This window comes from Anarrhichthys ocellatus, unplaced genomic scaffold, assembly GCF_004355925.1.
Source record: "Anarrhichthys ocellatus isolate YVR2014 unplaced genomic scaffold, GSC_Weel_1.0 scaffold1, whole genome shotgun sequence".
Classification (NCBI taxonomy): Eukaryota; Metazoa; Chordata; class Actinopteri; order Perciformes; family Anarhichadidae; genus Anarrhichthys; species Anarrhichthys ocellatus.
The window spans coordinates 4,557,116-4,584,751 of record NW_022280031.1 but is presented as its reverse complement, the minus strand read 5'-3'; the positions used below and the strand labels follow the sequence as shown (position 1 = coordinate 4,584,751).

At 41.5% G+C, this 27,636-nt stretch overlaps 3 protein-coding genes across 4 annotated transcripts in view; 2 read left to right on the top strand and 1 right to left on the bottom strand.

Moving 5' to 3' along the window:
• sema3fa (sema domain, immunoglobulin domain (Ig), short basic domain, secreted, (semaphorin) 3Fa) overlaps positions 1-12,453 on the top strand; it is a 49,631-nt gene extending 37,178 nt beyond the window's left edge. Inside the window, exons 10-19 of one of the 2 annotated variants that reach the window (XM_031843134.1) lie at positions 1,523-1,637; positions 6,957-7,026; positions 7,839-7,983; positions 8,137-8,359; positions 8,644-8,732; positions 8,881-8,922; positions 9,487-9,644; positions 9,798-9,865; positions 10,065-10,198; positions 10,325-12,453. In XM_031843134.1, coding sequence (XP_031698994.1) covers positions 1,523-1,637; positions 6,957-7,026; positions 7,839-7,983; positions 8,137-8,359; positions 8,644-8,732; positions 8,881-8,922; positions 9,487-9,644; positions 9,798-9,865; positions 10,065-10,198; positions 10,325-10,753 — 1,473 coding nt within the window. In that variant the 3' untranslated portion in view covers positions 10,754-12,453. Of the gene's footprint in view, positions 1-1,522; positions 1,638-6,956; positions 7,027-7,838; positions 7,984-8,136; positions 8,360-8,643; positions 8,733-8,880; positions 8,923-9,486; positions 9,645-9,782; positions 9,866-10,064; positions 10,199-10,324 lie in introns of both variants that reach the window. The other variant, XM_031843125.1, reaches the window with a different exon arrangement.
• Positions 12,454-14,095: 1,642 nt separating this feature from the next.
• Positions 14,096-17,662, top strand: gnat1 (guanine nucleotide binding protein (G protein), alpha transducing activity polypeptide 1). The gene is made up of 9 exons (XM_031849863.1): positions 14,096-14,238; positions 15,242-15,284; positions 15,377-15,518; positions 15,603-15,760; positions 15,838-15,966; positions 16,081-16,210; positions 16,304-16,457; positions 16,556-16,772; positions 16,868-17,662. The coding sequence occupies exons 1-8, from the start codon at positions 14,133-14,135 to the stop codon at positions 16,744-16,746; spliced, it is 1,053 nt and encodes a 350-aa protein (XP_031705723.1). The 5' UTR covers positions 14,096-14,132; the 3' UTR covers positions 16,747-16,772; positions 16,868-17,662.
• Positions 17,663-19,709: 2,047 nt separating this feature from the next.
• Positions 19,710-27,598, bottom strand: edem1 (ER degradation enhancer, mannosidase alpha-like 1). Its single transcript, XM_031850963.1, has 12 exons — positions 26,492-27,598; positions 24,125-24,197; positions 23,436-23,539; positions 23,030-23,201; positions 22,665-22,848; positions 22,347-22,521; positions 21,785-21,905; positions 21,521-21,691; positions 21,370-21,443; positions 21,169-21,265; positions 20,389-20,577; positions 19,710-19,828 (listed from the first exon to the last, which is right to left on the bottom strand). The coding sequence occupies exons 1-12, from the start codon at positions 26,959-26,961 to the stop codon at positions 19,739-19,741; spliced, it is 1,920 nt and encodes a 639-aa protein (XP_031706823.1). The 5' UTR covers positions 26,962-27,598; the 3' UTR covers positions 19,710-19,738.
• Between the last annotated feature and the right edge of the window lie 38 nt (positions 27,599-27,636).

The window sequence follows — 27,636 nt, the reverse complement described above, 5'->3', positions numbered from 1 at the left end:
CCGGTCGGCAAACCTCATGTTGATCATCACAACTGAAAGGTTTATATGTCTCCGTAACGGTTAGTTATAGTCCGATGCCTGTTTCAAAGTCTCTTAGAGGCCCATAAAGACAGTTCCCCACGATCATCTGTAATTGCTGAGCATGAAACGGTAACACAAACAAAATACTAGTTAGACAATCTTTGCTGTTTGCCTCAACAGCTAAGTTTGGAAAGTATTGTTTTTTTTTTTTTTCCTCTGCACGAAATGTTTGAGCGGCAGAGTTTACTTTACTCCACATCTGTACACTCATTTACATCCATAGAAAGCTAGAACTGTGTTCACTCAGCGATGTGGTGCTTTCACCCAGAGTGTTGTTTTTCACTGAGGATGGACAAATAATGACACTGTGTCCAAAACTTAGGAAGTATTGGGCAAATGTATATTTTTCACCGGATTATGGTGCCAGCTGAAAGATAAGGGAATTAAGTTTCTTTTTTTTTTTTTTTTTTTTTTTTTTTTACGATTCGTCCTTTGGGGCCTATGAATATCTGAACCAAAGTACGAAAATGTCAAGCTCATGGCGGCGCTAGAGGGAACTTCAGTGGATCACCAAAGTCAATACGAGACTTAGACTGAGAACCGTGAAAATCTGTACAACATTTGGGGCCAATCTGTAAAGGAGATGAGGAGATATTTTACTGACCGAGTGAAAAGCCTGACCGGCTGGTGGCAATTTCATGCCCATCCAACCTGACAGCTGTCAAGGTATTTAACTACATTCCACATATGTCAACCTGCTGGAGGTGCTAGAAGAAAAGTCAGAGGAATCACTGAGTAGGTTTCATCCTCTGGCCACCATGTATCTGCGTACAAAATGTCATGGTAATGTCAAATGTCATGGTCTCTGGAAGATATTAAAACATGTAACCCTTTTACCACAAGAAACGTTAGGAACAGGATTCTTCCCGAACTTGATGTTATAGTAGATAGAAAAAATACACCAAATGTATTTCTTCCAGCTTTGTAAATCCTTTGGACTCCATAAGATGTGTTGAGTCCCAGCCCATAAATTTCCCAAGGCTCTGAATCTCTACCTCAGCAGTAGAAGTTGGCTGACTCCTGTGCAGATGGGCCAAGCTGAAACACAAAGCTGATCTTTATTCATACAGGTCCAATAACAACAGACCCAGTGCAGTTAGTTACATTACATTACATTACAGTCATTTAGCAGGCGCTTTTATCCAAAGCGACTTACAATTCAGAGTCTATCACATTTCTACACCGTAGACACAACTACGGGAGCAATTTTGGGGTTAAGTGTCTTGCTCAAGGACACATCGACATGCGACTAGCAGAGCCGGGGATTGAACCGCCGACCCTCTGATTGAAAGACGGCCCTGCCGTCTTTCAATCAGAGGGTCAGAGGGACTTAGCCACAGTCGCCCCTAGTCGCCCCTAGTTAGTGTGGAAGGTTGTTTCTAACAGCTGTTAGTCAGACGTTGGTCAGTCTCTTATGATGACTTCTGTCTTTTCCCTACAGAATGATGACGGTGGACACTGCTGTCTGGTCAACAAGTGGAGCACGTTTCTGAAAGCTCGACTCATTTGCTCAGTGCCTGGACCTGACGGTGTTGAGACACACTTTGATGAACTAAGTGAGTTACTATTTTTTGTTTAAGAGTCTCCCTCCACCACTGACCCTTTCAGAGGATCTATGGTGCTTTATTTTATCTCTAGACATTTATACACGCCATCCCCTCAACAGGTGTGTCCTCTGTCCACCACCTGTTGATCATTTAGTCAACGTTTGTGATCTAAATATTAACTTCAAAGCCAAATATCGCAAATATTTTTTTAAAGATCATATTCCACAAATCAGGGAACATGCATCTGCTTAGAGTTGGTGTGAAGCACGTAATGAATATGTGGCAGATGGAAAGTGGGAATTCTTACGTGACCGTGTAACTACAATTCGAAACGAGGGGGCTCCAGATGGACCTCTCGTTGACAGACTCAGTATCAACAACTTTCTCATTTACAGAGTTCCCTTCACATTTTACCCTCCCTTTGCTTTGCATACTTTCGCCATGATGTTACAGTTTTAAGGCCTTCAGCATTAGCGTCTACTCAGATTTTGCTACAGTGTGTGTGAAGCAACGGCTCACTGTACTGGAAGGACTCACACCCGGCAAACTAGCGTTAACTGCAGCATGTGTCTGCTTATGTACAGCAATGTTGGGAAGAATCCCATGGAAGCTGCAGCTTTAGATTAACGTATCACTGACTCATACATGTCAAGCTTGACATGTCTATTCCTTTGAACACCGGCATGGCTCCAGTAGGTAACATCCTGAAAGGTAACATACTTACTGTAAGACTGTGATCGCACTGCTTTCGAGCACCATCCACATGTTTTGCAGAGAATTTCTATTTAAAGAAATAAAAAAAACAAAGAGATTGTAAACCAAATACACACACGCATACAGAGTAATCAAAGTAGTAAGCAGCTGGCGTCAGTCCCACCCACCCCCCCGGATCATCCCGGCCTGTCCGTCATTCACATGACTGACAGGATTAACGAGGGATTTGTAGTATGATGGTGGTATGAGCAGTAAATCTTTCACTACTTTCCACTGGTTTTTGCTCAGTTTTAGTAGAAAATGTGCTCACTACACAATATTCAATGATGGAAAGAATCATTCATTGTGATTTCAACTGCGAGCTTGAATTTACTTTGCGGCATCTCACTTTTCCTAAATCCTGCTGAAGAGATGGATTCAAGTTAAACTCTAATGGATAATGCTCAATCAAGTTTTAAGTCTTGTAAGGCAGCTTTTTAATGAAATGGCAGAAAAAGTAAGTACTGTAAGTGCCACTGAATACATCTCATGGCCCGTAATGGCAAAAAATTAATTTGGAATGACTATAATGTAATGCACTTTTCTGAGAAATTTGTCATTAAACATTTTTGTACGAAATAGAATAACGTTTAGTCATGTAGTATAATTTTGTGACGCTAAATGCTAACCACTGCTACAACGTAGAGCTTGTATCGTTAACCACCTTACTTTTTACAAAAAACAAACACAATTTCAAAAACAAAAGCTAAACAGAGGTAACACCTCCCAGAATATTCTTGAAATGGTGGACAAGAATCTTGTGGAATGCGCAGTGTCTTTTAACATGGTCGCGTGGTACGGCCATTTAAATTAAAGGGAAAAGGACAGATGCCACTAAGCAGCAGGCTTGTAGTGAATACCAAGAAGAACGAAAGCTCTGTCCAATCCATCGTACCCACAATTTATAATGCTTCCCTCGGGACGAGGCTTTAAACTGCCTCAAGTCACCACAAATGTCTTCAAAAAAATCCTTTACCCAAAGCTTATCTAAATTATTATATACATAGTCAATCACACAGCTTTTGACTTAAAAGTGCACAATTTAAAATTCATAATGCACTGCTCACATACGGCAGTTACAGCTGATGACGCGGTCCATCCTGGACAGCATCGTTGCGTAAGCGTAGAGGTCGCCCTCCAGTTCCCACTCAGGTAAAGCGCTGTTAGTGCAGTCATTACTTTTGCAGTTGTTTGCACTAATAGCTGCGAGTGGCCGGCTCAGCATCTAGAGCCGTTTCGAGGCCATAGAAATGCTCCCAATCGCTTACTCAGCCCTTTAAATGTTGCTCTTGAGCACAACATTTAGATCACAGCTGACGGTCAGCAACATACACATACAGTACATGTACCCTTTTAAGAATATATTCTTTTATTCCTATTTTGCCTATATATTGTGACGGTATTAAATAATTCACCCAGTAACTATGCACCCTGCACAGTTTTGAGTTAAATGTAGAGTAGCATCTCTTATTCCTGCTGTGATGAGGCTTTGCGAGTTGCAAATGTATGTTCTGCATTAAGAGCACTCGGTGTCAGTGACAGAAAAAAGCTCCTCTGGCAGCGTTGCTGCAGTTATACTCGTCTATCCACAGCACAGCAGGTCAGTTGTAGTTTTAGTGCAGACGAGCACTCGTGGTGAGGTCATTGTGAGTCCTGAGGTGCAGTGTAACATCCCACAGCTCTGTGGTCAGTCTTCCCACAACCACACAGACAGTCTGGTAGAAATGTATTCTGTCTCCAGTCCTGCTGGTCCTGATGGAGCCCAGCAGAGGCATCAGAGTGGTTGTATAAAGACTCGAGGGAGAGAGTAGAGTAGATTCAGATGGTGAGGCACAGTCAGGGTTAACAGAGGAGAAAGCATTCAGTGTTGTACCAAGGGAGAGGAGGAGTATAAAGACAGGGGAAAAGACACGCAGACGCTAGAGAGATGAAAATATCTGCCAGACAAAAATGAGAATAAATGTGTGGGCGATAAAGTTTTATTGCCTTTTCTGAGATATAATTATGAAGGGAAACATTGTTTTTTCACTGAGTTATGTTTCACCGTAGTCCACAAATCCCAAAACCCTTTTATTATCTATATGAAGACATAGGTCCTTTCTGTTTGGGTTTCAGTTTTCTCTGTCATTTTTCTTAGTGGACATTTCACCAACATATTTTAGGAGCACATCCTAAGGGTGGGTGTCAAGGAGGTAATGATACGCTATCTGTAGTGATTTGACAGGGAATATTCACGGGATGGAAGATGAACTGAGTGCGTCATACACTTTCTCTTGTTTCTACTTAAAAAAAGCAAACTTTAAAGCAACCGGAGATGTTTCTCTGCTAATGTGTGATGTTGAGAGCGTCTCAAAGGCTGTTTCTGATCTGACACATCAGCAACTAAAGTTGCAATGACGCAACTTGTTCTAGTTCTCTGCTGATTTATTTCTTTTCTCTTTCAATGTGCTCGTCCTGCAGCCAAGAGGTCTGTGAAACTGGCGTCGGATGGGTTATGAATTTCTTCTTTGTCTGCCAAAAGTACATTTTTGCTTTAGTGTGCAGCCATTACCTGCTATTTGCATACATTGGCATGTAAGGAGGTCTTTTTCTGAAATTATTTCAAACTCATGATCAAAAGAGTTTGATTTTGCAACTTTGCACATTCAGAAATGTTGTTTTAACTCAAGTCTTGTGAATTTAAGCTTGTTTTGTTTTGTGCACACTAGATAAAGCAAAGGCCATAAGGATCAAATCATGTGTTGTCACATTTCACCCTCAATTCTACATGCATAATTGTGGCTTAACATTTTGTTCTTTCACCATGCTTCTCATGTTGATTCAGGTGATATTTGAGAGATACATCTGAATGGACGGCTCTACTGACAGATGTCCATTCAGATGCGCCTGTGTTGTGGCAGATGAATGTCTTGCCTCTAGCTTAATGGATAACAATGAAAGAGATCTCAGCTTGTAAAACAGAGGATGGGATTTCATGCCCCTTAACTGTAATTGGTGTTTTCTAAATACTTTTGACTATAGGTTATTGTTGTCCTTCTCTTTTCAAGGCAATTTTAAACCGTTCCACTAGTTTCCAATTGATGCACAGCATTAAGTGGACGCGTGTGTTCAACTGCAGATGAAGTGTTATTCTACTCAACCTGTCTACTTTAAATGTATTCCAGTTTCCTTCTATACTGTTTTTCCTTGCACTTTTCTCTCATTAAGCCATCAAGAGGATACGCAGGGTTCACAACAGCCTCACCCCCGCAGTCGTTGGATGCATATGGCTCCTATTAAAGTCATGTTTCACCAGAGATCTCTATTTCACTTGTATTCCACGCTGAGACTCAAGAAGTGTAGTTTAAGCTTTGGAAGAGTTTGGATTCAGGATCTCATTGAGGCTCTCGTAACCGCAATTCATGAGGTCTCCCTTTGCCTCCCACTCCTAGGAAGCAAAAAGTCTCTATGTTACAATTACAATTATTTTGGGTTGGAACCAAGTGGAATCAAGCCTTGGGATGATTTGACACAAGACACAGACCCTAATATTTACTTAATAAATTGAATTGAATAAACTTATACTTCACTACATTTCAGAGGGACATATTGTGTTTATTACTATTCTTTTGATTTTACAAACAACAACATATGAAAAGCTTGTTTAGTACAATGCATAGTTAGAAATTAAAGCAGTTGCTCTCTTGGCTGTGGCTCCTTGCAATATGTTTCAGGCTTGTATGAGAGAGTGATTTCCCCTTTAAATGTCAGTTTCATTTGAATAATTGTTTGAGGCCCAAAAAAGGTCAAATTATCCAATATTTCACAAAAACAGCAAAGGGGCCAAAATATGTAGATGTGTTTGTAGCCGAATTTCTTTCTTTTCTTCTTCTTTTTCTCTATATTACACGTTTTCATCTCACAACCCTTCAGATTTATCTTATGGCCTTTTGGTGGGAGACTGACCTCTGGGTTGGGAACCACTGGACTAAACCACCCGCAGTAAAGTAATTAAATGTAGCTACAAATATCTACCAACAACTGAACTGATTCATCAGTATCCACAATCTAACAATGCCAGGTATAGTAATGTGTGCGTCACAGGCACAAAGAGTAGTTTTACTTTTGATACTTCACTTCCCTTTTGCTAATAATAATTCTGTACTTTTATTTAAAGTTACAATCTTGAAGATCTCTTTGGCAGCACCTATGGCGATAAGCGTTAATTGCAAGATGAGTTTTTAGATGTCAGATCTAAGAGATCCAAATGGTGTCTTGCCGACCACCCACTGCTGGGTGATGGGAAACGCATCACAAACACCGCTTGTCGCCACAGACACTCAGTCTGTAATATTGCAAATGCAAGGGCTTTCCCCAGTGCACCATAGGCTCAATCACCATTGTGTTACCTCATTTGTTTATTTAAATGAGAATCTTAAAGATTATTTAAGTACAATTTTGAATGCAGGGCTTTTATGTGTAATTGATTTTCTGATTGTCAATGTACTTTCACTTAAGGATCTGAGTACTTTCACCGCTGCTTTTCATGGTTTGTGACTGTGACTAATTACTATAAATGATGTCTTTATCTTTTAGGGGATGTGTACATCCAGCCAACTCAAGACACCAAAAATCCTGTCATCTATGGCGTCTTCTCAGTTTCAGGGTGAGTGACTGACGGCTCTCTCAAACTCTCCAACTTTCATGCAGTTTGGAGGGAAAGTGTATTTTGGTTTCCTCCTGCGGTTTTTTGTTCATTTTCAGTCAGCCTGAAGTTGTCAGCGCTCCCTCTGATATTGAAATGCTGTGTTGCGTATGGCCTGTCAGATTCAGGCTACAAAGACAAAGGCTGTGAATCTGGAGCCCAGAGGGAGTCGCGCTCGTCTGAGAGACTGCGTGAGCCTAAAGTTCCTCGTAGGTCAGGCTTGATAGCAAGTTGTCATTCAACACACACAGCATTAAAATTCAAGGAAACCCAACCAGACATAAATTGAGATTCTGTCTGTGCTCAGGCAGGGAGAGGAGTGCACAGAGTCATAATAAACATGTCTTGATTAATGTATTTGAGAAACAAATACTGTTATTGTTCCATCCTCCCCTCAGGCATCAGGCACGTTTAAACCCAGCTGATAAAAACACATGCAGCGCTAATGATAGATCCCCATGACAGGAGTTACAAACATGGTACACCCACCACACAGCAGCAAGCAGCCTGAGCTCTGGCGATTCACTGCAGTATGTGGGTGTTTGTATGTCAGTGTGTCAGACAGCTTGACTCTAGTTGAATCGGTTTAAGTGCGTTTGTGCGTCATTATGTTTCATTTCGTTTCTGTAAGAGGCCAGAGTACGTGGGAAGGAAATAGATTCTACCAGCCGCACAGAGCACCCCGTAGTAATTATCTCAGGGAGTGAGTTCATCTGTATCCCTCTAGTCGCTTTCTCTGTGTGTTCATCCTCTTTTCTCCTGCCTTCCTCCAGAGCTGTGTTCAAAGGCTCGGCGGTGTGCGTCTACTCCATGGCTGACATCCGTATGGTCTTCAACGGGCCTTTTGCCCACAAGGAGGGGCCCAACTACCAGTGGGTGGCGTACACTGGGAAGATCCCTTACCCACGACCTGGCACTGTGAGTTATAAACAGTAAACTATCATGAATACACATGCCTCCTCCCATTAAACACTAAATTGTGTGTCGTCCTTTTATAAGAAGTTTTTACTGCATAAGGAATTTGGTAAATTGCAGGGTTCACAGTCCTACTTTTTTTTTTTTCATCAACAGTGTCCTGGAGGCACTTTCACCCCCAACATGAAATCCACAAAGGATTACCCAGACGAGGTAATCAACTTCATGAGAAACCACCCCACCATGCACAATGCTGTATACCCGGTGCACAAGCGCCCCCTGGTGGTCAGAAACAACGTGGACTATGAGTTCACCACAATTGCAGTGGACCAAGTGACAGCTGCTGATGGGAGCTACGAAGTGCTCTTCCTGGGCACAGGTCGGTGATCTAAGCCCTTAATTGACATTATGTGCTGATTGTCTAGTCATCTAATAGTCCGTTTTAAGTTCAGTAACTCTAACCTTGGCTCTCTCTGGCAGATTCACACATAAGCAGCACAAACCTGCTTTGCTTTTTTAATCATAGATAGGTTCAATTTAGGGAGTTCTCAAACCAGTTTTCTCTTAAACAGACATCTGAGTAGATGGATGAAATGAGTGCAACCTAAGCTAAGGCTCAACACATCAACAGGGTTGCGGTTGAGCTTCTATCATGTTTTACAGATCGGGGGACAGTCCAGAAAGTGATTGTCCTGCCCAGAGACGACTTACAGACAGAGGAGTTAGTCTTAGAGGAAGTAGAAGTCTTCAAGGTCAGTCTTCTGAACTTATTCAATTTACTTCTTCTCTCTCCATCCTCGGTCTCTGTCCTCTGCCATTGTTTGTTATCTGAGACATAAAAATAAGACACAAAATATTTCTTGTCTGCTCATTTAAAGCTGTCATTAACTGTTACTGCAGGTTCCCACGGCAATTACCACCATGAAGATTTCATCAAAACGGGTATGTTGTTTGTGGTTGGTAGTGGCTTTGACCAAAATGAAAATTATATAATTTTGGTAAAAATTGTCATCATTTACAACACAATGTGGTAATGCTTTACTTTACAGTTCTCATAGTTTCAGTGAATTCATAGGAAGGTTTTTGGAAAGGTCTGACATTTGGTGCTTATTATATGGAAAATGGACACAGTGTTAAAATGATTTACAGTTTACCATTTCAGTTATGCTTCAGCGTAGAAGTGGCGTTGAGCGGCCGTTTTTAAGTCACAGCTGAATGTGCGTAAATGTGGAATTTATCTTAAGGGAAAAATACTGTACATATAGCCTGGAGAGCAATGTTTCCAATGATGCACTACATTTTTCAGGAAAACAACTACTGCTTATAAATACAACACAAGTAACTAATGTCCTAAAACTTCTAGTTCCTTGCTTTTCCTTGCTTTTAATTTTTCTAGGAAAGCATTAAGACATTTCAAACCTGTATATTAAAGTAGTATCCAAACAGTTTATAACTGATTTTATTTTATGATCTTTACCTCTTTTTTTTATTTAATTTTTTTAACAGCAACAACTGTATGTGGGATCGGTCTTGGGGGTGACCCACCTGGCTCTCCATCGCTGTGATGTGTACGGTGAGGTCTGCGCTGACTGCTGTCTGGCCAGAGACCCGTACTGCGCCTGGGATGGCAAATCCTGCTCCAGATACTCTTCCTCACAGAAGAGGTGAGAATTAAGACAGTATACACTGGCATGCATTGGGTACGGTACTTGTTTGTGTCTGTTTAGAAGAATTTCATTCTTACTTTAGCACGTAATGTTTTCAAAATATGTTGAAGTAAAGCTTTTTATTTTTGATTGTTGATCTGACCCCTCTAGACGGAGCCGTCGGCAGGATGTCAAGTATGGCAACCCGATCCGCCAATGCAGAGGTTATAACTCCAACAGTGAGTATTAGGACATTAAGCCCAGACAGTACACACACAATTTGGGAACAAACATGAAAAATGGAAATAGTAATTTTGTTCAAATTATTATTTTACCTCTGGCTAGTTATTCTAATTCATTTCTTACCATCCATCCATCTATTTCATATAATTTCTCAGTAAATAATGCATCAAATATATTCTACATATTGTTTTATAGCCAATAAGAATACTCTGGAGACAGTTCAGTATGGGGTGGAGGGCAGCACTACGTTCCTGGAGTGCCAGGCCAGGACTCCTCATGTGTCTCTCAAGTGGCACCTGCAAAAGGAAAACAGTGACAGAAGAAGAGAGGTGAGCAAAGCTTTAACTGTAAAGCAGTTACGTTATTTCAAATGAATGAGTACTGTTTAAATTTAACTTTTAACATCTTCAAAATTACAGTTTTTGAATTGTCCTCTTAACTGCCCTTCTTTCCAGATTCGCTCAGAGGGCCGCGTCCTAAAAACAGAACAAGGTCTTTTGATCCGCTCACTGCAGTCCTCTGACAGCGGCATCTACCTGTGCACATCCACAGAGAAAAACTTCAAGCACACGCTCGTCAAACTGCAGCTTGTGGTCCTTTCCAGTCGCACGGTCAACAGCGTGTTGGTGGAAACGGGCAGTCCGGCCCTCCCTCCACTGCAGTCCAGTGCCTGGACTCCGAGCGCCGGTCAGTATAAAGACCTGCTGACCATCCTAAGCCAGCCGGAGATGGGCCTGATCAACCAGTACTGCCAGGATTACTGGCAGCTTGGAGACGTCAGCCCCGGGGACAACAAAGCCAAAAGCCTGAAGGAGCTGAAAGAACAGAAGAAGCCTCGCAACCGTCGGCATCATGATGAGGAAACAACTCCCGCTGAGACATGAAGAGCTGGACATACACCTCATCACACTCCCCCAGTCTACCTTTCCACACCACCTCCTAACACTGCAACCCTCCATTCAGGGGAATGACTCCAGTTAGAAAGATGAAATTATCTTAATGGACAAGACAGATACTGCAACCAAAAGCAACAGCATCAAACAGTTTCTATGTAACTGTTTGAAAAAAAAACACAATATTTATTGTAGGTTGTAAAAAGTAATTCTTTGTACCTACCTAGAAAACATGTTTTTTTGTGAATAGGTAAATTTGTGCAAATATTGTTGTATTATTGTTAGTGTTTATTACAATGTGTTATTATGTTGAGAATATCTTTATGTTTGGTGTTTTTGAGAAACTGCAACAATAACCGAGGACTTTGGGAGTATTCACAGACGGACATGTATTCAGAAAACTGTTACAGGCGACCATGTTGGATCACTTGACTGCTGGCAGTATTCAGTGTCTAAGCTGGAAGTCGAAACGCTGGTTCAGAGAAATTCTCGAATTTCCCTAAACTTCCTCACCAGAACTCTCAACTGTATATCGGGCAGTTTTGTTTCACTGCAAGATACGAGCTGTTGACAGAATGATCGCCGCATTTCTTGGGACACAGAAGAATAAAAGAAATGCCAACAGACTGCAAGCCGTGACAACATATCACGGTCAAACAGTCGCACGTTTAACGAAAGGCCCTCTGTGGCAGGTAAGACGCCTCTCCTTTAAAGTTTGTGGTCCAGCCTGGCCTCAAGTAATGATGTTACATCAACCACCCAAACTCTTCCAAAATCCGTTGCTGCCAAGTGTTTTGTTTATATGTGCATAACACATCTCAATGTTGTATCCTTAACAAACGTGATCTTTGTAATAAGCTGTGTTTTGGGGGAAAAGGGTCCTTTAACGGCACAAAAGTTGAAAATATAACATTGCCTTCTCTTTTCTCTTTTGAGATGAGAAATTCCAGCAGGCAGCTATTTGTGAGTTTGTGACAGTTTGTGATTTAAAAAAAAACAAAACAAAAAAAACATAAGACACAAAGCACCTTCTGTTGCCAAATCGGTAATCTTGATAAAACGGTAGATACTTCACATGTATCTGTGCAATATGCAGTATGTTCATATAAGGCAGAGCATGTAGTTTGTATGCTCAAAGGTTTTTTTGGCTCTCAATGAATCTAAAGGTTGCATTCCTGCCAGTTTCATGCTAAATATTGGTTTCTCTAAGTGAATAATTATCATTAATCATGTAAATGGTCTACGCTTCTATTAACTTACAGCCACAAATGGTTCTGTATTTTCTATAGCAGCTGGTTAACAACAGTCGGCTACGTTTGTCAATCCAATGCAGTGCTATGCTGCTATCGTATGTGCCACATACGTCGTATAAAAGTTCCATACAGTGAAACAAAAGTCACAACCACGAACACGCTGATCACCACTAAACCTGAAGAGAAACATGTACCAAAATCTTCAGAAGGTGGCTTTTCATTGTGCATGGCATGTACAGTGTAATGTATATGGTATTTGTCTAAAATGCTACGTTACTGTGGATGTCAGTGAATGTCTTTCTCGTTGTGGGAATATGAAAATACTATCCGTGCAAGAAAGATGCTGAAAGTACAGAAACGTCAGATTGTGCTTTTAGATTTCAATCTCTCTCTTTCTCTCTCTCTCTTTCTCTCGCTCTCTGTCTGTATGTCTCTTTTTTTCTCAAATTTGCATATATTTCAAACATGTGCATCTATTTTATTTTCTCTGTTTGGCAGACTTTGCTCTGGGTCATTGAGGTAAATTAGTGTATGATATAATGCACAGTTGGTGTTATTGTAATGTTAAAAAAAATACCATCTTTTCTTCCTCATCAATGTTGCTGACTAATAAATTAAAGCTCTATATTTTATAATAACAGAGATTCTGTTCTCTTTGCTACATAGTCTGAAGGGTTTGTTATGTGATATGTAACACACTGACTTCAGTGCTGTTTGTGATACTGATCCACAGTGTTGGAGGAAGCAAACAGACCCTCTACTAAAGTAGAAGTAGCATTACCACACTGTAAATACCCCATTACAAGTAAATGTCTTGCATTGTTACTTTATTTAAATAAAAGTATATAATTAATCAGCTAAATGTACTTGATTATCAAAGGTAAAAGTACACAATGCTGGAAAAATGGCTCATTTGAGTGATATACTGTACTATCCCATATTAGATCTTTTTTTTTATATTACAAACTTAGCTGATTAAGATGGTTGTTATTAAAACTTATATTCATTGTTCTATAACATTTGATCATGTTTTATAAACTCATCTGTTTTCTATTTTTACAGTAACCTACAGCTGTCATATTGACCTGAGGAAATGTAATGGACTATAAGTATAAAGTGACATGAAATGTAAATATTCAAGAAAAGTGCTCAAGTATTTGAGTAAATGTACTTAGTTACATTCCACCACCTGCTAATGACTCAGGAAGACTAAGGGAGGGAGTGCGGTAAAGTTAAAATGATATATTCTCAGAGCGTTTACAACAGACTGACGGTAAAGTTGCTGTAAGTGTTAGACAAACGTGCAATGCTAGCATACAGTTACTGCACACACATACATACATAATTGAAAGTGAGTAGATTAGGATCCTTAACCAGCTTCAGTTTGAGGTCAATGAGACCTGTCAGGTGAAACTGCAAAGCTCTTTAAGCGCTTCAGAGCTCACCCTTCAGTCTGCAGTATCTTATGAGAAATGTCAGTTTGTCTTCCTTAATTTTGGGACTGGCAGGTGAGGTCTTGGTTATTTATCTCAGTGACCCCATTTTGCTGAGTGCAGTCTTCTGTTTTAATCACTCTATTTGACCTCTTTGCAAAAATGGGAGTAAGTGTGGTCTTACGTTTACTCCCACTTCTGGTTTAATTTTATTTTGGTGCTGATGTGAGATGAATCTAGTTTGAATAACTGAGTTCCCAGCCACAGGCACACTCAACGCTCAGGACCAAGTTATTTAGCTTCACATGCTTCTCTTTTAAAGGCACCCACGAACAGCATAGAGAGATAAGCACTTGAGCCGATGTTCATCTTCCGCTGAGCGCAGCAAAGTCCCCCTAAATGTTAGATCACGCCTGCACTGATGTATGTCCGCTTCTCCTCACACCTTTGGCTCTGCCCTAAAACAATCCTGTCCTTGTGCTCCATTGGCCCTCCTCAGTCAGGTGGGCAAAGGATGCCCAAAATCCTCTCCTAAGACAGGAAAATACTCAAACATTCTCCAGTGTTTGCTGCGGCGCAGTTGACGGCACCGGTCAGGAAGGAAGGCGATCAGCTAGGACCTACTTCCATTTTTCCTGACACTTGGCTTTTGAGCAGAGGGGCCCAAGCCGGGAAAGAAGTAGGATGGGGGCTGGAGCGAGCGCCGAGGAGAAACACTCCAGAGAGCTGGAGAAGAAGATGAAAGAGGATGCCGACATTGATGCGAGAACCGTCAAGCTACTGCTGCTAGGTAAAGACGGTCAAGTTGGATACAATAACGGGAAACTTGGGTAACCCCCATGGTGACACATATTTAAGGGCCTCATAAGGCCCCATGGTGAGGCTATACTTGAAACCTTAAATCCAGTCTATGGGACATAATTGTAGCTGGTGCATTACTTTGTCTCTTGTAAAATATTGGTATACTCTTTATTTCTAAATTATCAACACAGACAGATCTTGTGTGACGTAACTGTGTTATGGATGGACCATTTTAATCTGAACAACCTTTAAAATGTATTTAATTTTATAGTTTAAAACCCCTTAAAAAGTTTGTTTATATTAACCGTGATGAAAACAAAAAGCATGTATGAGTAAACTAAAGGCTTAATTACCTGTGTCATTGAATTAGACACTTTAATAATCACTCAACTCAATCCCTTGTTAATCCTGAAACAAAGGGCTTAACCCTGAAGGACACGGATACGCTACTGCCCAACACAACCAGGGCCTGTGGCTGTAGCATTCAGATACAATAACCTGAATAGATCACAGGCACTATGTAATTAGTCAATAGAGGGGGGAGATTAGTATGCTCTTTTAATAAAAAATAAAAAAATGTTTACACCCAAATGTCTTGGTATTTTATAAAACAATGTTTGATTGTTTGGTACAGTTGGCATATTATACTGCTCTGAATATCTGTTGGGTTGTTTCAGATTGTTTCACACTCAGCTTAATCATCTAATGACAATGTAGGTCAGGGCCAGGGAAAGTTCCACCTGACATCAGCTTTGAACAAGATTAGACCTGAAGTAAGAAGTATTATGACCTGTTGCGATCCTCTATGCCATATGCCTGCAGTTAATATCATTAATATAACACACAACGTAAATGAAAGCACCAAAACTATAGTCATATTTTTTCGAAATCCTTATAAATGTGGACCATTTTGAAATAAAGTTTGGAATAAAAGCATAGATGTATTATTTATTGCAAATAACAAGATTTAATGTTTTTCTACTTGCATATAGGCGCTGGAGAATCAGGCAAAAGCACTATTGTCAAACAGATGAAGTAAGATATTTGACTTTTGCACCAAAGCAGTGTCTCATTTCCTGTCCAACAGACAGTAAATCACATACTAATGCTGTATTTTCCCCAATCAGAATTATCCACAAAGATGGTTACTCACTTGAAGAATGCTTGGAGTTCATTGTCATCATCTACAGCAACACCCTGCAGTCCATGATGGCCATTGTGAAGGCTATGAACACATTCAATATTAACTTTGGCCACGCTGATCAGCAGGTAACAGCTGAGAAAGACTTCAATGTGTTTCGCATAATTTGATTTCAGTTTATGTGAACCTGTCCACTTGCATCTGCCCTGCAGGATGATGCCAGGAAACTCATGCATCTTGCAGACACCATTGAGGAAGGCAGCATGCCTAAAGAGTTGGCGGACATCATTGTGCGCCTGTGGAAGGACTCTGGCATACAAGCGTGCTTTGACAGGGCCTCAGAGTACCAACTCAACGATTCTGCGGGATAGTAAGAAATCACACAAGCTGAGATTCAAAATGGTCCCATTTTTGTTTGTCATTGAATTACTTTCATCTCCCCCTCAGCTACCTGAATGACTTGGAGCGACTGGTCACACCAGGCTACGTGCCCACTGAGCAGGATGTGCTGCGATCAAGAGTGAAGACCACTGGTATCATCGAGACACAGTTTTCCTTAAAAGATCTCCATTTCAGGTCAATCAGTGCAGTATTTCTCAACAGAATGTTACCAAGTTACCAATAACTCATCATCGGTGCTGCCACTGTGCTGCCTTGCAAGATAAAATGTATGCTTCTGTTTCCATCTAGAATGTTTGATGTGGGTGGCCAAAGGTCAGAGAGGAAGAAGTGGATCCATTGTTTTGAAGGTGTGACTTGTATCATCTTCATTGCTGCTTTGAGCGCCTACGACATGGTGCTGGTGGAGGATGATGAAGTGGTATGATAACAGTATTCTATACAATCTGTCTCTTTTCTTTTTTTGGACAGTCAATAGCAAAGAAATTGTAAAATCACAAATCCTTTCTTTCAGAATCGAATGCACGAGAGTCTGCACTTGTTCAACAGTATCTGCAACCACCGCTACTTTGCCGCCACCTCCATTGTGCTCTTCCTCAACAAGAAAGATGTGTTCGTTGAGAAGATCAAGAAGGCTCATCTCAGCATGTGCTTCCCTGAATACGATGGTGAGGTTCATCAAATCACATACATGTAATTTGTCGCACATTTGAGGACTTTAAATAACGGTTTAATGTACCTCTTCATCTTGATTTCTTTCGCAAAGGCCCGAATACTTATGAGGACGCTGGTATCTATATCAAAATGCAGTTCTTGGACCTGAACCTGCGCCGAGACATCAAAGAAATCTACTCTCACATGACCTGTGCCACAGACACAGAGAACGTCAAGTTTGTGTTTGACGCCGTAACAGATATCATCATCAAAGAAAACCTGAAAGACTGCGGTCTTTTCTAAGAGCAGTGATGAGAAACCCAACGAAGGTGAGTAAAGTTTGCACTGTATTGTAATGATGATTCAGATTAAAACTTATAAAGTTTATAAAACCAGCTTATAAACCTTTCTTTTTATTTTACAGGGTGATGTTGTAGCCCTGTCACATTCCACAAATCCCCTCTCAATTCAAACTGAGGACCGAAGATGAAAACTATCCCCTCAAACCAACGAACACAAAAAAAAAAAAAAAACTGAGACCAGAAGACACCTCTTCAGTCAGAAAATCCTGTGCAGATTTCAGATGAGTTGAGTGTTAGTCAAGCTAACGTTTCTCATGAGTCTCTTGAACTCATCTTTTGGAGGGCTATGCAATCTGTAGTTAAGACATCAAACGCTTCAGGTGAGGAGTGATTTCTTCTCACATGGACTAATGTGAATAGATGTCAGGCTAATGCATCTTTGCTCAACTAACTGGTCAGCATACAGCCAAAAAGCAAACGAGAGGACCTCACCACCTGCAGAAGCACTTAAACCTGTTAGAGATTTTAAAGAAATTGTCACTAGAAATGGCTTTTATGTACAGAAACTCTGCAGCACAATTTGAGACACAATTCAAACAGTTAAGAAACGGAATTTTTAAGATTTAGAAAATGTCACTTTTTGCCATAGTTTAAAAGGGCCAGTGTAAATAATTAAACTGTTTTCTATTGGACAGTTCCTGAAGTGTGGCGATACCCTGTGGATCTGTACCACGGTAGAGTGATAGATGAACTTTAACTAAAGGCATTTGAGCCAACTATCCTGTACAGAAACAAATGTTTGTAAACCTTGACTAAACATATTAAAGCTTCTGTAGAAAACTGAGTACTTTCCCATTTTTCACCAATAAAAAAACAACACAGCAATGTCTTGTTCATAATCAGTTATTTAATATTTCTGGTTCTTTTTTTAGCATTATAAAACCACTCATGTTTAGAAGTAAACAGCCGTTACCTTAAATTTCTGACAGATTAAAGGCATAATTTGACATTTTGGGAAATACACGTATTTGCTTTCTTGCCCAAAGTCATGTGAGAAGATTGATACTTCTTTCATGTCTAAGGTAAATTTTAAGCTACAGCCACCATCTCTTTACAGCTGTAGCTTAGCTTAGCACAAACATTGGAAACGGAGGTAAACAGATAGCCTGGCTCTCTCCACCAAAATCTGCTTGCTATCATCTTAGAAGCTCACTGAATAACACATTCTTGTTCATTTCGTCTTTTTTTTTTAAGGTAGCCCTTTCCTCGTTTCCCGTTTTTTGTGCTAAGCTAACCTAGCCAGCTGCTGAGAGTGGATTACCATACAGGGAACCATTTCACCAAATTTGCGATAAGAGATAAATTCCTATCCACTTAGTTTTGATTAGTACAACAAACATTAACACCAAACTGCTGACAAGTGCATGAGCAGAGTCCTGCAGGACTTGCGTATTTATCTGCAATTTCTTGAACAAACTGCGTCCCAAAATGGCTCAAAACTCTTCTAAAGTGAATAAGCGTAATCCCCAAAATGTCACACTATTTCTTTGCAGATAATCTGAGACAAAGCGGTTGGGGTGATCATTCCTGTGGCCTGGAGCAGTTTAGACAAAACTTGAGACTATGAACAGCTGTCTCCCAAAGCTCAAGAAGATGCCGATGCTGTGATGTAATCGAGCCATGCGGCCTGAAGCTCTGCTGGGCTTTATAGACACTCGGGTTGTTTGGTAAAATATGAACCAGCCCAGAGGAGATACGTCAGTAGAGCTGTACACAAATCAAACATCACAGTTAAGGAGACATCACACAAGGTTTCTGTCTGTTTGGAACAATAATGAATATTCACAGTACAACTGTACTTCAGTTCAGTGCTGTTATTCTTTGACCTCAAACAACCAAGTTGGAAGATTTGCAATATAAATACCTAAGGCATTGTACACAACATTTCGAGAAAGTATGTTTTATGAAAGCATTCATTGATTTCACTTTTTCCTTTTTAACCCTGAGTTCTAACCACATGGCAATTAATTGGTATGATGGTGTGCAATTATGTGACAGAGAAACAGCAAATGGAAACCTCCATCTACTCTAAACAAGAATAAACTATGCAGGAGAGTCTGTGTACCAGTACATCTGACAGAAAAATGATGGAAAACAAACACGTTTCCACTCATTAACATTAAAAACAAATACGTTTTATGGCTTGTTTCGTCGTGTCTAAAAAGAAAGGAGCTTAATGTCATAATCAGTGTAAAACAGTACATACACATGGAATGACATCTATTGTGCAATATCGACAATGGCTTCAAAAAATAAAATGTTCTCCAGAAATAATATGCGCCGTTCCGCATCCAGAAAGTTCAAGAAGAATTGAAGGCACTTTAAAACAGCGAGTCGTCCTGAGCCTTTTTCTCACCGTCATTGTTTGTTAATGTGCAGCCCTTATTTAAAAGCACTGATATGGTCAAGTGAATCAACTGCGAAGAGGCACTAATCATCATGTTGCGAGAGATATTTTGTTTTTATAGGCTATACATTGTACGTGTGGCTAGATGGCACTGTTGCCAGTAACACATTATGATTCACAGCTCAGCTGTACAAATATCCATATACACACATACACATACACACATACACACACACACACACATACCTTAACCAACACACTGGTAATTCTAAAATCCAATTGCACAATCTCAATTCATCACGAAGCAAACGGTAACGAACTATGACTCCTCATTTTCCAGCACCTTTGTGGACCACATGCTCACCCACCGAAGAGCAAAGCACGCGCACAGACTTAAGTAATACAGCAAGTGATCAAGCTTCTTTCTCAGGTTTCCTTTAGTGTCAGTTTCCTGTCTGGATCCGGAGCAGCGGAACAGATGGGACGAGGATTTTGACCAACAGTGAATCCTTTTTAACCTCACTGCAGCCACACCTGGGGGGGGGGGGGGGGGGGTTACTGAAGGCCTTTCCATGCGTCGTCTCACTCAGAAAAGTCCCACCATGTGATCGATCTGCCTCATGTAGACACTCTTCAATGGCAGAGTGTACCGTCGCTCCTCTGGGATCCTGTTGCACTGTTAGAGAGAGAAAAGTAAGACAGAATGCATTTGATGGTGAGAGGTACATAATATGAGATTGGGAGCATTTCGATTGCCTCTCAACATGGCGGCGCTGTAGCCAGCAGCTCATAGCCAACGGTGCTAACATTACAATCTAAGGCAAACGTGCTGACAGCGCTAACAGTGTTTACCTGAGGGGAGGGGGGGGAGTGGAGAGGGGTACTACGCTTCAGCGACCACACTGTCGATGGGGTTATCAGCTGTAACCGGCATATGACAGCAGCGCAGCAAGGTGGCCGTGAGCTAACCAGTGGGGCACGCTCCCGTGCACTAAAAGCACACGCGGTGGGCCTGGCTATATACATAAAGCAAGGTGAAGCTCTGTTCTGATAGACATTACTCCACTATATCTTTACATTGCAAATCGTTTTTTGCTGCTATATTAATGCTCTAAATGTCGTATATTGCTCCTTGAAAATGCACAATATCATAAAATGTATTTTAAGATTATCATTCTTTTTTTAAATCACAACATAAGTTACATATGAGGCTGAAAACGAGGATGGTGGCCTTACATTGCTGATGTTGCTCTGTGGTGGTGGCCAGTTGTTTGGCTCTCGTTCTGCCAGCACTCCCTCTTCACAGGGAAACAAGTCGCTCCACTGCTTCTCCCTGAAGCGCTTGTCGATAGGCACAAGATGGCCCTCTGTAGTGAAGATGTACTTGTTGTCGGATTTGTGAAGTGGGTTGTCCTCATCAAACAGCTGCAATGCAAGAGAGACGTTTGGGATGAGTTGAGCCAAAAAGGGCCTGAACTGTATTCTGACGATGGCCCGGTGTTGCCAGCAAAATCAAATATGATTTTTCATTGATATTTTTGATTCCAGCTCGTCAAATGTGGGGATTTGCTGCTTTTATCTGGTTAATATAATTGAAAATCAAATACATCTGGGTACACAACTGCTTGTTTGAACAGAACAAGCAATTTGAGGATGCTGCCTTGAACTCTGGGAAAAATCTGGTTCCTGACATTTTCTAACAGCCATTCATTTAAAAAAAAAAAAAAAAATGAAATCATCTATAAATTAATCTAATAATGAATCTATAAATAAATACCCATGCATTCATTGCAGGAATATTTTAAAATACAAGAATATAGTGAAATTATGTTATAATGAACATTTGCTCAGCTAGAACAGTGTAGTTTGTGAAATTGTACCAGGTAATTTACTCCAAACTTTAAATCCAGGAAAAGAAAACATTTTGTCACTTGCAATAGCTTTTTTTACAACATTTCGAGAATCATATACTGTATAACAAAGCTCCATCTCTGGCATGCTCAAGCTGTTACTTACCAGGTAAAGGTATTTGCATGTCTCACTGAGGAAGAAGCTCTCCATGCGATCCTCTTTGGATTTGTCCACGACATGGTGGAGAGTGGCGTACCCACATCTGCAAATGAAAAGCTCAGCTCAGCTTACAGCATCAAATCATTGTAAAAATGACCGAAAAAGGGTATGTATTCCACATATATTAGTTATAAATATATTCCACACCTGACTTTGGTATTTTTCTCAAGGCTCTGAAGAATATCCATTCCAACATGCAAATAGAAAGGATTTTTTGTCGCCTGTGGGAAGGAAAATAACTCTTTAGTAAAAGATAACAAGCCACCACCACCAGTGCTGAGTTACAACAGGTCAGTACCTGGTACAGCAGGTAGGTCGACTCAGCCAGCTCTGGTCTCAAGGGGTAGAAGAGCACATCGGGAGCCTGCAGCTGCCAGTTGTATCTCTCTGGCAAAGCCCCAAAGCGCTTCCAGATGGCATAGTAGAAGGCGTGCAGGCAAATTGCATTATCGACGTCACCATTCAGCACCTAGTGCACAGAGCGGCAACACATAACTTTAGTTGAACGCAACAACACATATGTTACACTTGTTTATACGACCGGTCATGTGTGTGATCTAACCTGCAGCCCAGGAAAGAAGGCCTGAAGGGAGTCGATCCAGGTGTTCATTATCTCACCACTGAACATGTTCACATTAACATAAAGAGGTGGGTCACCCTCTCCTTCATTGCAGGACTCTCTCCTGGAAATACACAGAGGCAGAAGAGGGTTCACATTGGGACACACTACTAAGTTGAGTGCGTTTGCTTTTTTTTCCTCTCCCATCAACATCCAAATCTCTTTTCCTTTCTTTCTTTTTTTTGATACGGAAGCAACCACAGTGCACCTACTTCCTTCTGCTGTTTGCCAATGACCAGCTAAACTAAGATACTGTAGGTTGTGTCCCTTGCTCAAGGGCTATTCATTAGTGGTCACTAAGGCTGAAGAAAGCGTTACGTTTCTTCAGAATTCAGCTTTCCACATCCATCAGTTAGACAAACAATACTAGACGCCATCGCATGTTTTCTCTTTGTTTGGCCAATCCTTGCCAGAGACTATTTTGCACAGCTGAGATAATGTGAAGCTCATGTGAAGCTCCCAGTCCCACCCACTCTGTGTCACATTCTTTCAGTGTGGGACTCACCCTCTCCTCATGTGGCTCTGAATGCTCCCGTAGGCAGCTTGGAACATCCGGTGGTCCTCTATCTCACCAAACAGGATGTACGATTTGAGTAAATACTCATAGAAGGAGTCCATACCAGCTCCCAGACCGCTCTGTTTGCCAACCCACTGGCCTGTTTGGATATTAACTACATTCCCTAAAGATTTACAGAATAAATGCATTAAATTCTATGGTAATTGTAGGCATCATATCTACATGTTGAAGACTTAACCATGCTGAGTAGTAGCTTTAATAAAAACAACAACAACTCTTTTTATGCAACTACACAGCTGTACTTGCCCAACAGGCCGGTTTCGTTGCTCCTCAGGTTCCACAGAGCTCTGACAGCTCGCCTGGCCACCCACTCAAATGTTGAATCTCCAATCAAGCGGCTCAAAATCCCAAACTCCACCAGCAGGGACCCAGCTCCTGCAGTACACGTCTCATTGATGCTATCAGGAGGAACTCCAGTCTTCAGGTTCACCTGAATTTTAGATACAAATCAATAAAGATGCCGAGTGACATTTCAATCGTTACAGTAGGGTTTCCAGGAGGTCATGGAACTTCACTCACATGAGAACTACTTTAGGCTGTGCTCTGACTGTTTGAGTACCTTGTGTGTCTCTTAGCAGGCATCTGGTTTAATTTCTAACAGCCTCACTCACCCTGGGGTAAGGAATGCCTGTGCTGGTGTTCTCAAAGGCCGGCAGTAAGCGGACAGCCAAGTCATGAGCCAAGTGAAGCAGCTCATTATCGTAACCATCAAAGCCGACGTTGCCAAATGGATGTTTCGGGTCCGTCAGCAGGATGTGAGATGAGATAAGGCTTCCCAGGATCCTTCAAAAGAAAAAGGGAACATTACACTGGGGTTCTACACGGAAACAGGTTCTGAAACTAATGTTTGGAAGGCATTACGAATTATTTCTCAAGTAATTCAAAAGTCCAATTAAGTTGCTACAGACGCAATCATATCATGATCACAATCAAGATTATGAGCATGTTTTGTATCTACAGCAAGCTGGGACATTTCTTCTTGTGTATGACGCTGAAAATAGTGGCAACATTTTGTACCTGATGTTTGCCTCAAACACCTGCACCGTTGAGTCCTTGTCAAAAGATACGGTATCTATAACCAGCTTGACAGCCTTCTGGAACTCTGTCACGTTGCCGAGCACCTGTAGAGAAAAACCCAGATTATACTGCATCAACAATTTTATCTGGTAGCATAACTACCGAAAGGCTGCCAGGTATTTTGCTCAAATTCTATTTTATATCAATGTAGATAGCAACTATTGTGGAGAAGCTCCAGTTAAAACTTTGAGCCATTGAAAAGTTACAACTTCATAGAAGAGTCAGTGCATGTTTCTGAAAACTGCAACATGTTTATGCATAGAGATACTGTTGGTGCCTTTGGAGACACCCTGGAGTATTGGCTCCACCTGACTCCATGTCACTAGACGTTTTGACTGTGGCAGGAAGTGCTAACCACTGCTCCACCGCATGTTGTGCAAAACACTGCTTTTTACAAAACAGGTGATGTTAAGACCATGGGGGGGACTCACATTTTCTACCTCGTCAAATGGATTAAGCTGCTTTACAACCTGTTATTTAAAGTTAATGCCAATCAGTCTGTTAAATGTTATAATAAATCCTGCACAGATTCTATTTTTTGTATTTTCCACCTTCGTAGGAGCCATGAGGAAGAAGAGCTCTGCTGACTTTCGGGACATTGTATGACACAGGGACACAGCACAACTTACCAGTAGGGTGTCTAAGGTGTCAATCAGGGTGAGGGAGTAGTTCCCCAAGGCGTCGTTTATGTTGATGTTTGACCTGAAATGAAAGCAGTGAAACAGACTCAGTGGTCCATCCATCCATCCATTTTCCTCCGTTTATCCGGGTTCGGGTCGCGGTGGCAACAGGCCAAGCAGGCTGACCCAGACCTCCCTCTCACCGGCAACATGTTCCAGCTCATTCTGTGGGATCCCGAGGCGTTCCCAGGCCAGCTGGGAAATGTAATCCCTCCAGCGTGTTCTGGGTCTTCCCCGGGGTCTCTTCCCAGTTGGACGTGCCTGGAAAACCTCCAGTGGGAGGCGTCCAGGAGGCATCCTAATTAGATGCCCGAACCACCTCAGCTGACTCCTTTCGACGCAAAGGAGTTGCGGCTCGACTCCAAGCTCCCTCCTGATGACCGAGCTCCTTACCCTATCTCTAAGGCTGAGCCCGGCCACCCTACGGAGGAAGTTCATTTCGGCCGCTTGTAGCCGCAACCTTGTCCTTTCGGTCACGACCCAGAGTTCGTGACCATAGGTGAGGGTAGGAACGTAGACCGAGTGGTAAATTGAGAGCTTTGCCTTCCGGCTCAGCTCCCTCTTCACCAAGACGGTCCGGTGCAGCGCCTGCTTTACTGCTGCAGCTGCACCGATCCGTCTGTCGATCTCCCGCTCCATCTTACCCTCACTCGTGATCAAGACCCCGAGATACTTGAACTCCTTCGCTTGAGGTAGGCACTCCGTCCCCACCTGGAGGGAGGGACTCAGTGGTGTCATTGCAAAAGAGCGAGAAGGAATTAACAGATCACAATAGAGAGAATATTTTAAATCCAACAACAAAGTGTTGGACTTAGACTGTTTGGATGTGAATGCAGAACAACAGAAACATACCAGGTTAACACAAATATGTGGATTTCCTTTTTGAATAGTCTGACATCACACAACAATTTAGAATATTAACACAATCACTAAAGTTGATCTGAAGATAAAGGGCGGTTATTCTCCCTCGCTACATCGTTATTATCAGTACAGGCTCACTGCAACTAATAGTTATATCCATTATCAGTTAATCTTACGATTATTTTCTCTATTATTTGATCATTAGATCTATATAAACGTAAAAAAAAAAAAAAGAAACAACTGTATATCCTAAAGCCCAAAGTTACTTATTTTGCTTGACCAACTGTCCAAAACCAAAATATATTAAATATTAAGTGGAAAGCAGGAAATCCTTGCAATTGAGAAGCTAGAATTGGGGAATGTAAAACATTTACCATATCTTAACCTCAGTTGCCTTTTATTTTTTGTCTTTGACACGTTCCATGCAATGAGTGCGTTAGTATCCCTTTCTATAGAAACCGTTGACCCTGAAAGTGTGAGATAACAATGTGGGGAGTGAAACTTTTGATTTGATATTTTAGTGTAATTCTAGTCTTTCTGTTTCAGTGTGCAGCACAGGGGAATAACATGCACAGGTGTTTCATGTTTACTGTTACACACTGAAACAACTGTACTCCCCTGAGCGCAACATAAGAACTGGGTATTTGGGTATGCAAACACATCTTATGCTTTCTGGATTTCCTTCTGCCCTTTTATGTCATTAGTTGAGTGTGATGCTTTTAAAATTAATCTAAGATTATTTGGCCAGTAAATTAATTAATTTCTTTAACAAAAAAAAGCCAAATATTTACTATTACCAGCTTGTCAAATCTTAATATTTTGCTGGTTTTCTTAGACTTTTATGATGAACGGTTTATCCTTAGGTGTCGGACTTTTGTTTGTACCAACCAAGCGATTGGAAGAGGTCACCTAGAGGGATCTAATGTGATGGGCAGGTCTCACTTTTTTCTGGCATTTAATAGACCAAACAATGAACTGATAAAATATGCAGCAGATTATTAATAACATAATCGTTAGTAGCAGCCCTAGTGTCTTTTTTCTCTACCTTCATTAGATTTCATATTTCCACAAAGTCTAATCCTAATCTCAAATGAATGAGGTGATGAAGACATTAAACAGCTCCTTAATGTGACAGAAACCCCCTTAGACCCGCCTCCACGACCTTTTTAGGGATCCCAGTTTACTGTACTGTCCAATGCAAAGGTGTCTGAATGGTAACCTGTTCATTACTGAGCAGCAGCGGGCAGCACAGAGCGGCACCAGGCTAATATGATTATAAAGTACATGCAAATAGTCTGCAGAGGACAGTTAGGATGTAACAGACTGTCTGTCCTGCAGCGTCCTGTACGTCGGATGGAACCACCACCACCAACAGCACAGCAATGAATACACGTGTATTAAAGAAAACATGAACCTGCCGGTGCAGATAAATCAGGACAGCTTTGAATGACTCACGGGTTCAGCACGTCTGGTCCCCTCCCCTCACAGTCAATGGGATTCAGTTCGTCCTCGGGAAAGGCATATTTCATGTAATTATCATATCCGAAATAAAACATTTCTTTGGCCATGTCCTTCATTTTTGCTTTCAGTTTGTCCGGGAAGAAGCTGTACTTCCGGACGTACTCGTCCTGGTTGCCATCGAAGAAGCTCAGGTAGGACCTCTTGGGTGACGCCTCTGCAACCTTTGCACAGGTGGTCGCCGCCTCTTCATGTCTGTGGCCGGGTATCCGTTGAGACCACGAGTTACCCCTCGGATCGGTTCCCTTCTCGTCCCTGAATAACAAGTCTAATTTGTGCAAACTGAAACTAAGTGGGAAGTTGAACCCCAAGCTGACGTTAGGTCCGAGCCCGAACGCTAGCCACAGCACACAGCTGAGAGAGAGTCTCAATACGACCAGACCGACTACTAATGACCTCCATTGCATATTTGCCCCGGCTCGATCTTTAAACGCATAATTTAAGTCCACACAAGTCTGAGGGATGCACGACTGTGAGGTCCTCTGTGTGTCAGGCTGAACTACACGAACAGAAGGCTGCGGTGATTCCACCACCCAGCACGCTTCCTGTCAACAGACCAGCCCCTCCCAGATCCTGAGCTGTGATTGGCTCTTCCTTTGTGTCGTCACGCAAAAAAACGAAGCGAGCTCGTCCTGCGATTGGCGGCAGAGCTGTGAATCACTTGGTTGCGTTTCGTGGCAGTCCTGACGTGTCGCAATTCAACTTCTGCGCCAATAGAAAACAGCCACAAGAGTGAGACGTTCAGGGGCAGAGCTTTAAAAACGGAATGCTTAGGTTCATGGTTTAGTTTAGTTTAGATGGATGATAAGTGTCGCCGAGGGATATACATTCATATACCAGTATATCGGTACTAAGCACTTGCACATGCGTAGATAGTCTCATGAGCTCTCAGGGCCATCATATCAAACTCGGCATGGCTCTAACCGACCTCTACCTTAGCAGTGGTGCTCATTTTTAAAATGTGGTGTAGCTACAAATTGTATTTGCATTTCCTCCCCCCCCAACACTTGACTCTGTAAAAAGATATTCTCACAATAATTGTATCATACTCGGCTTACTGTATTAAAAGTGTCCATACACCT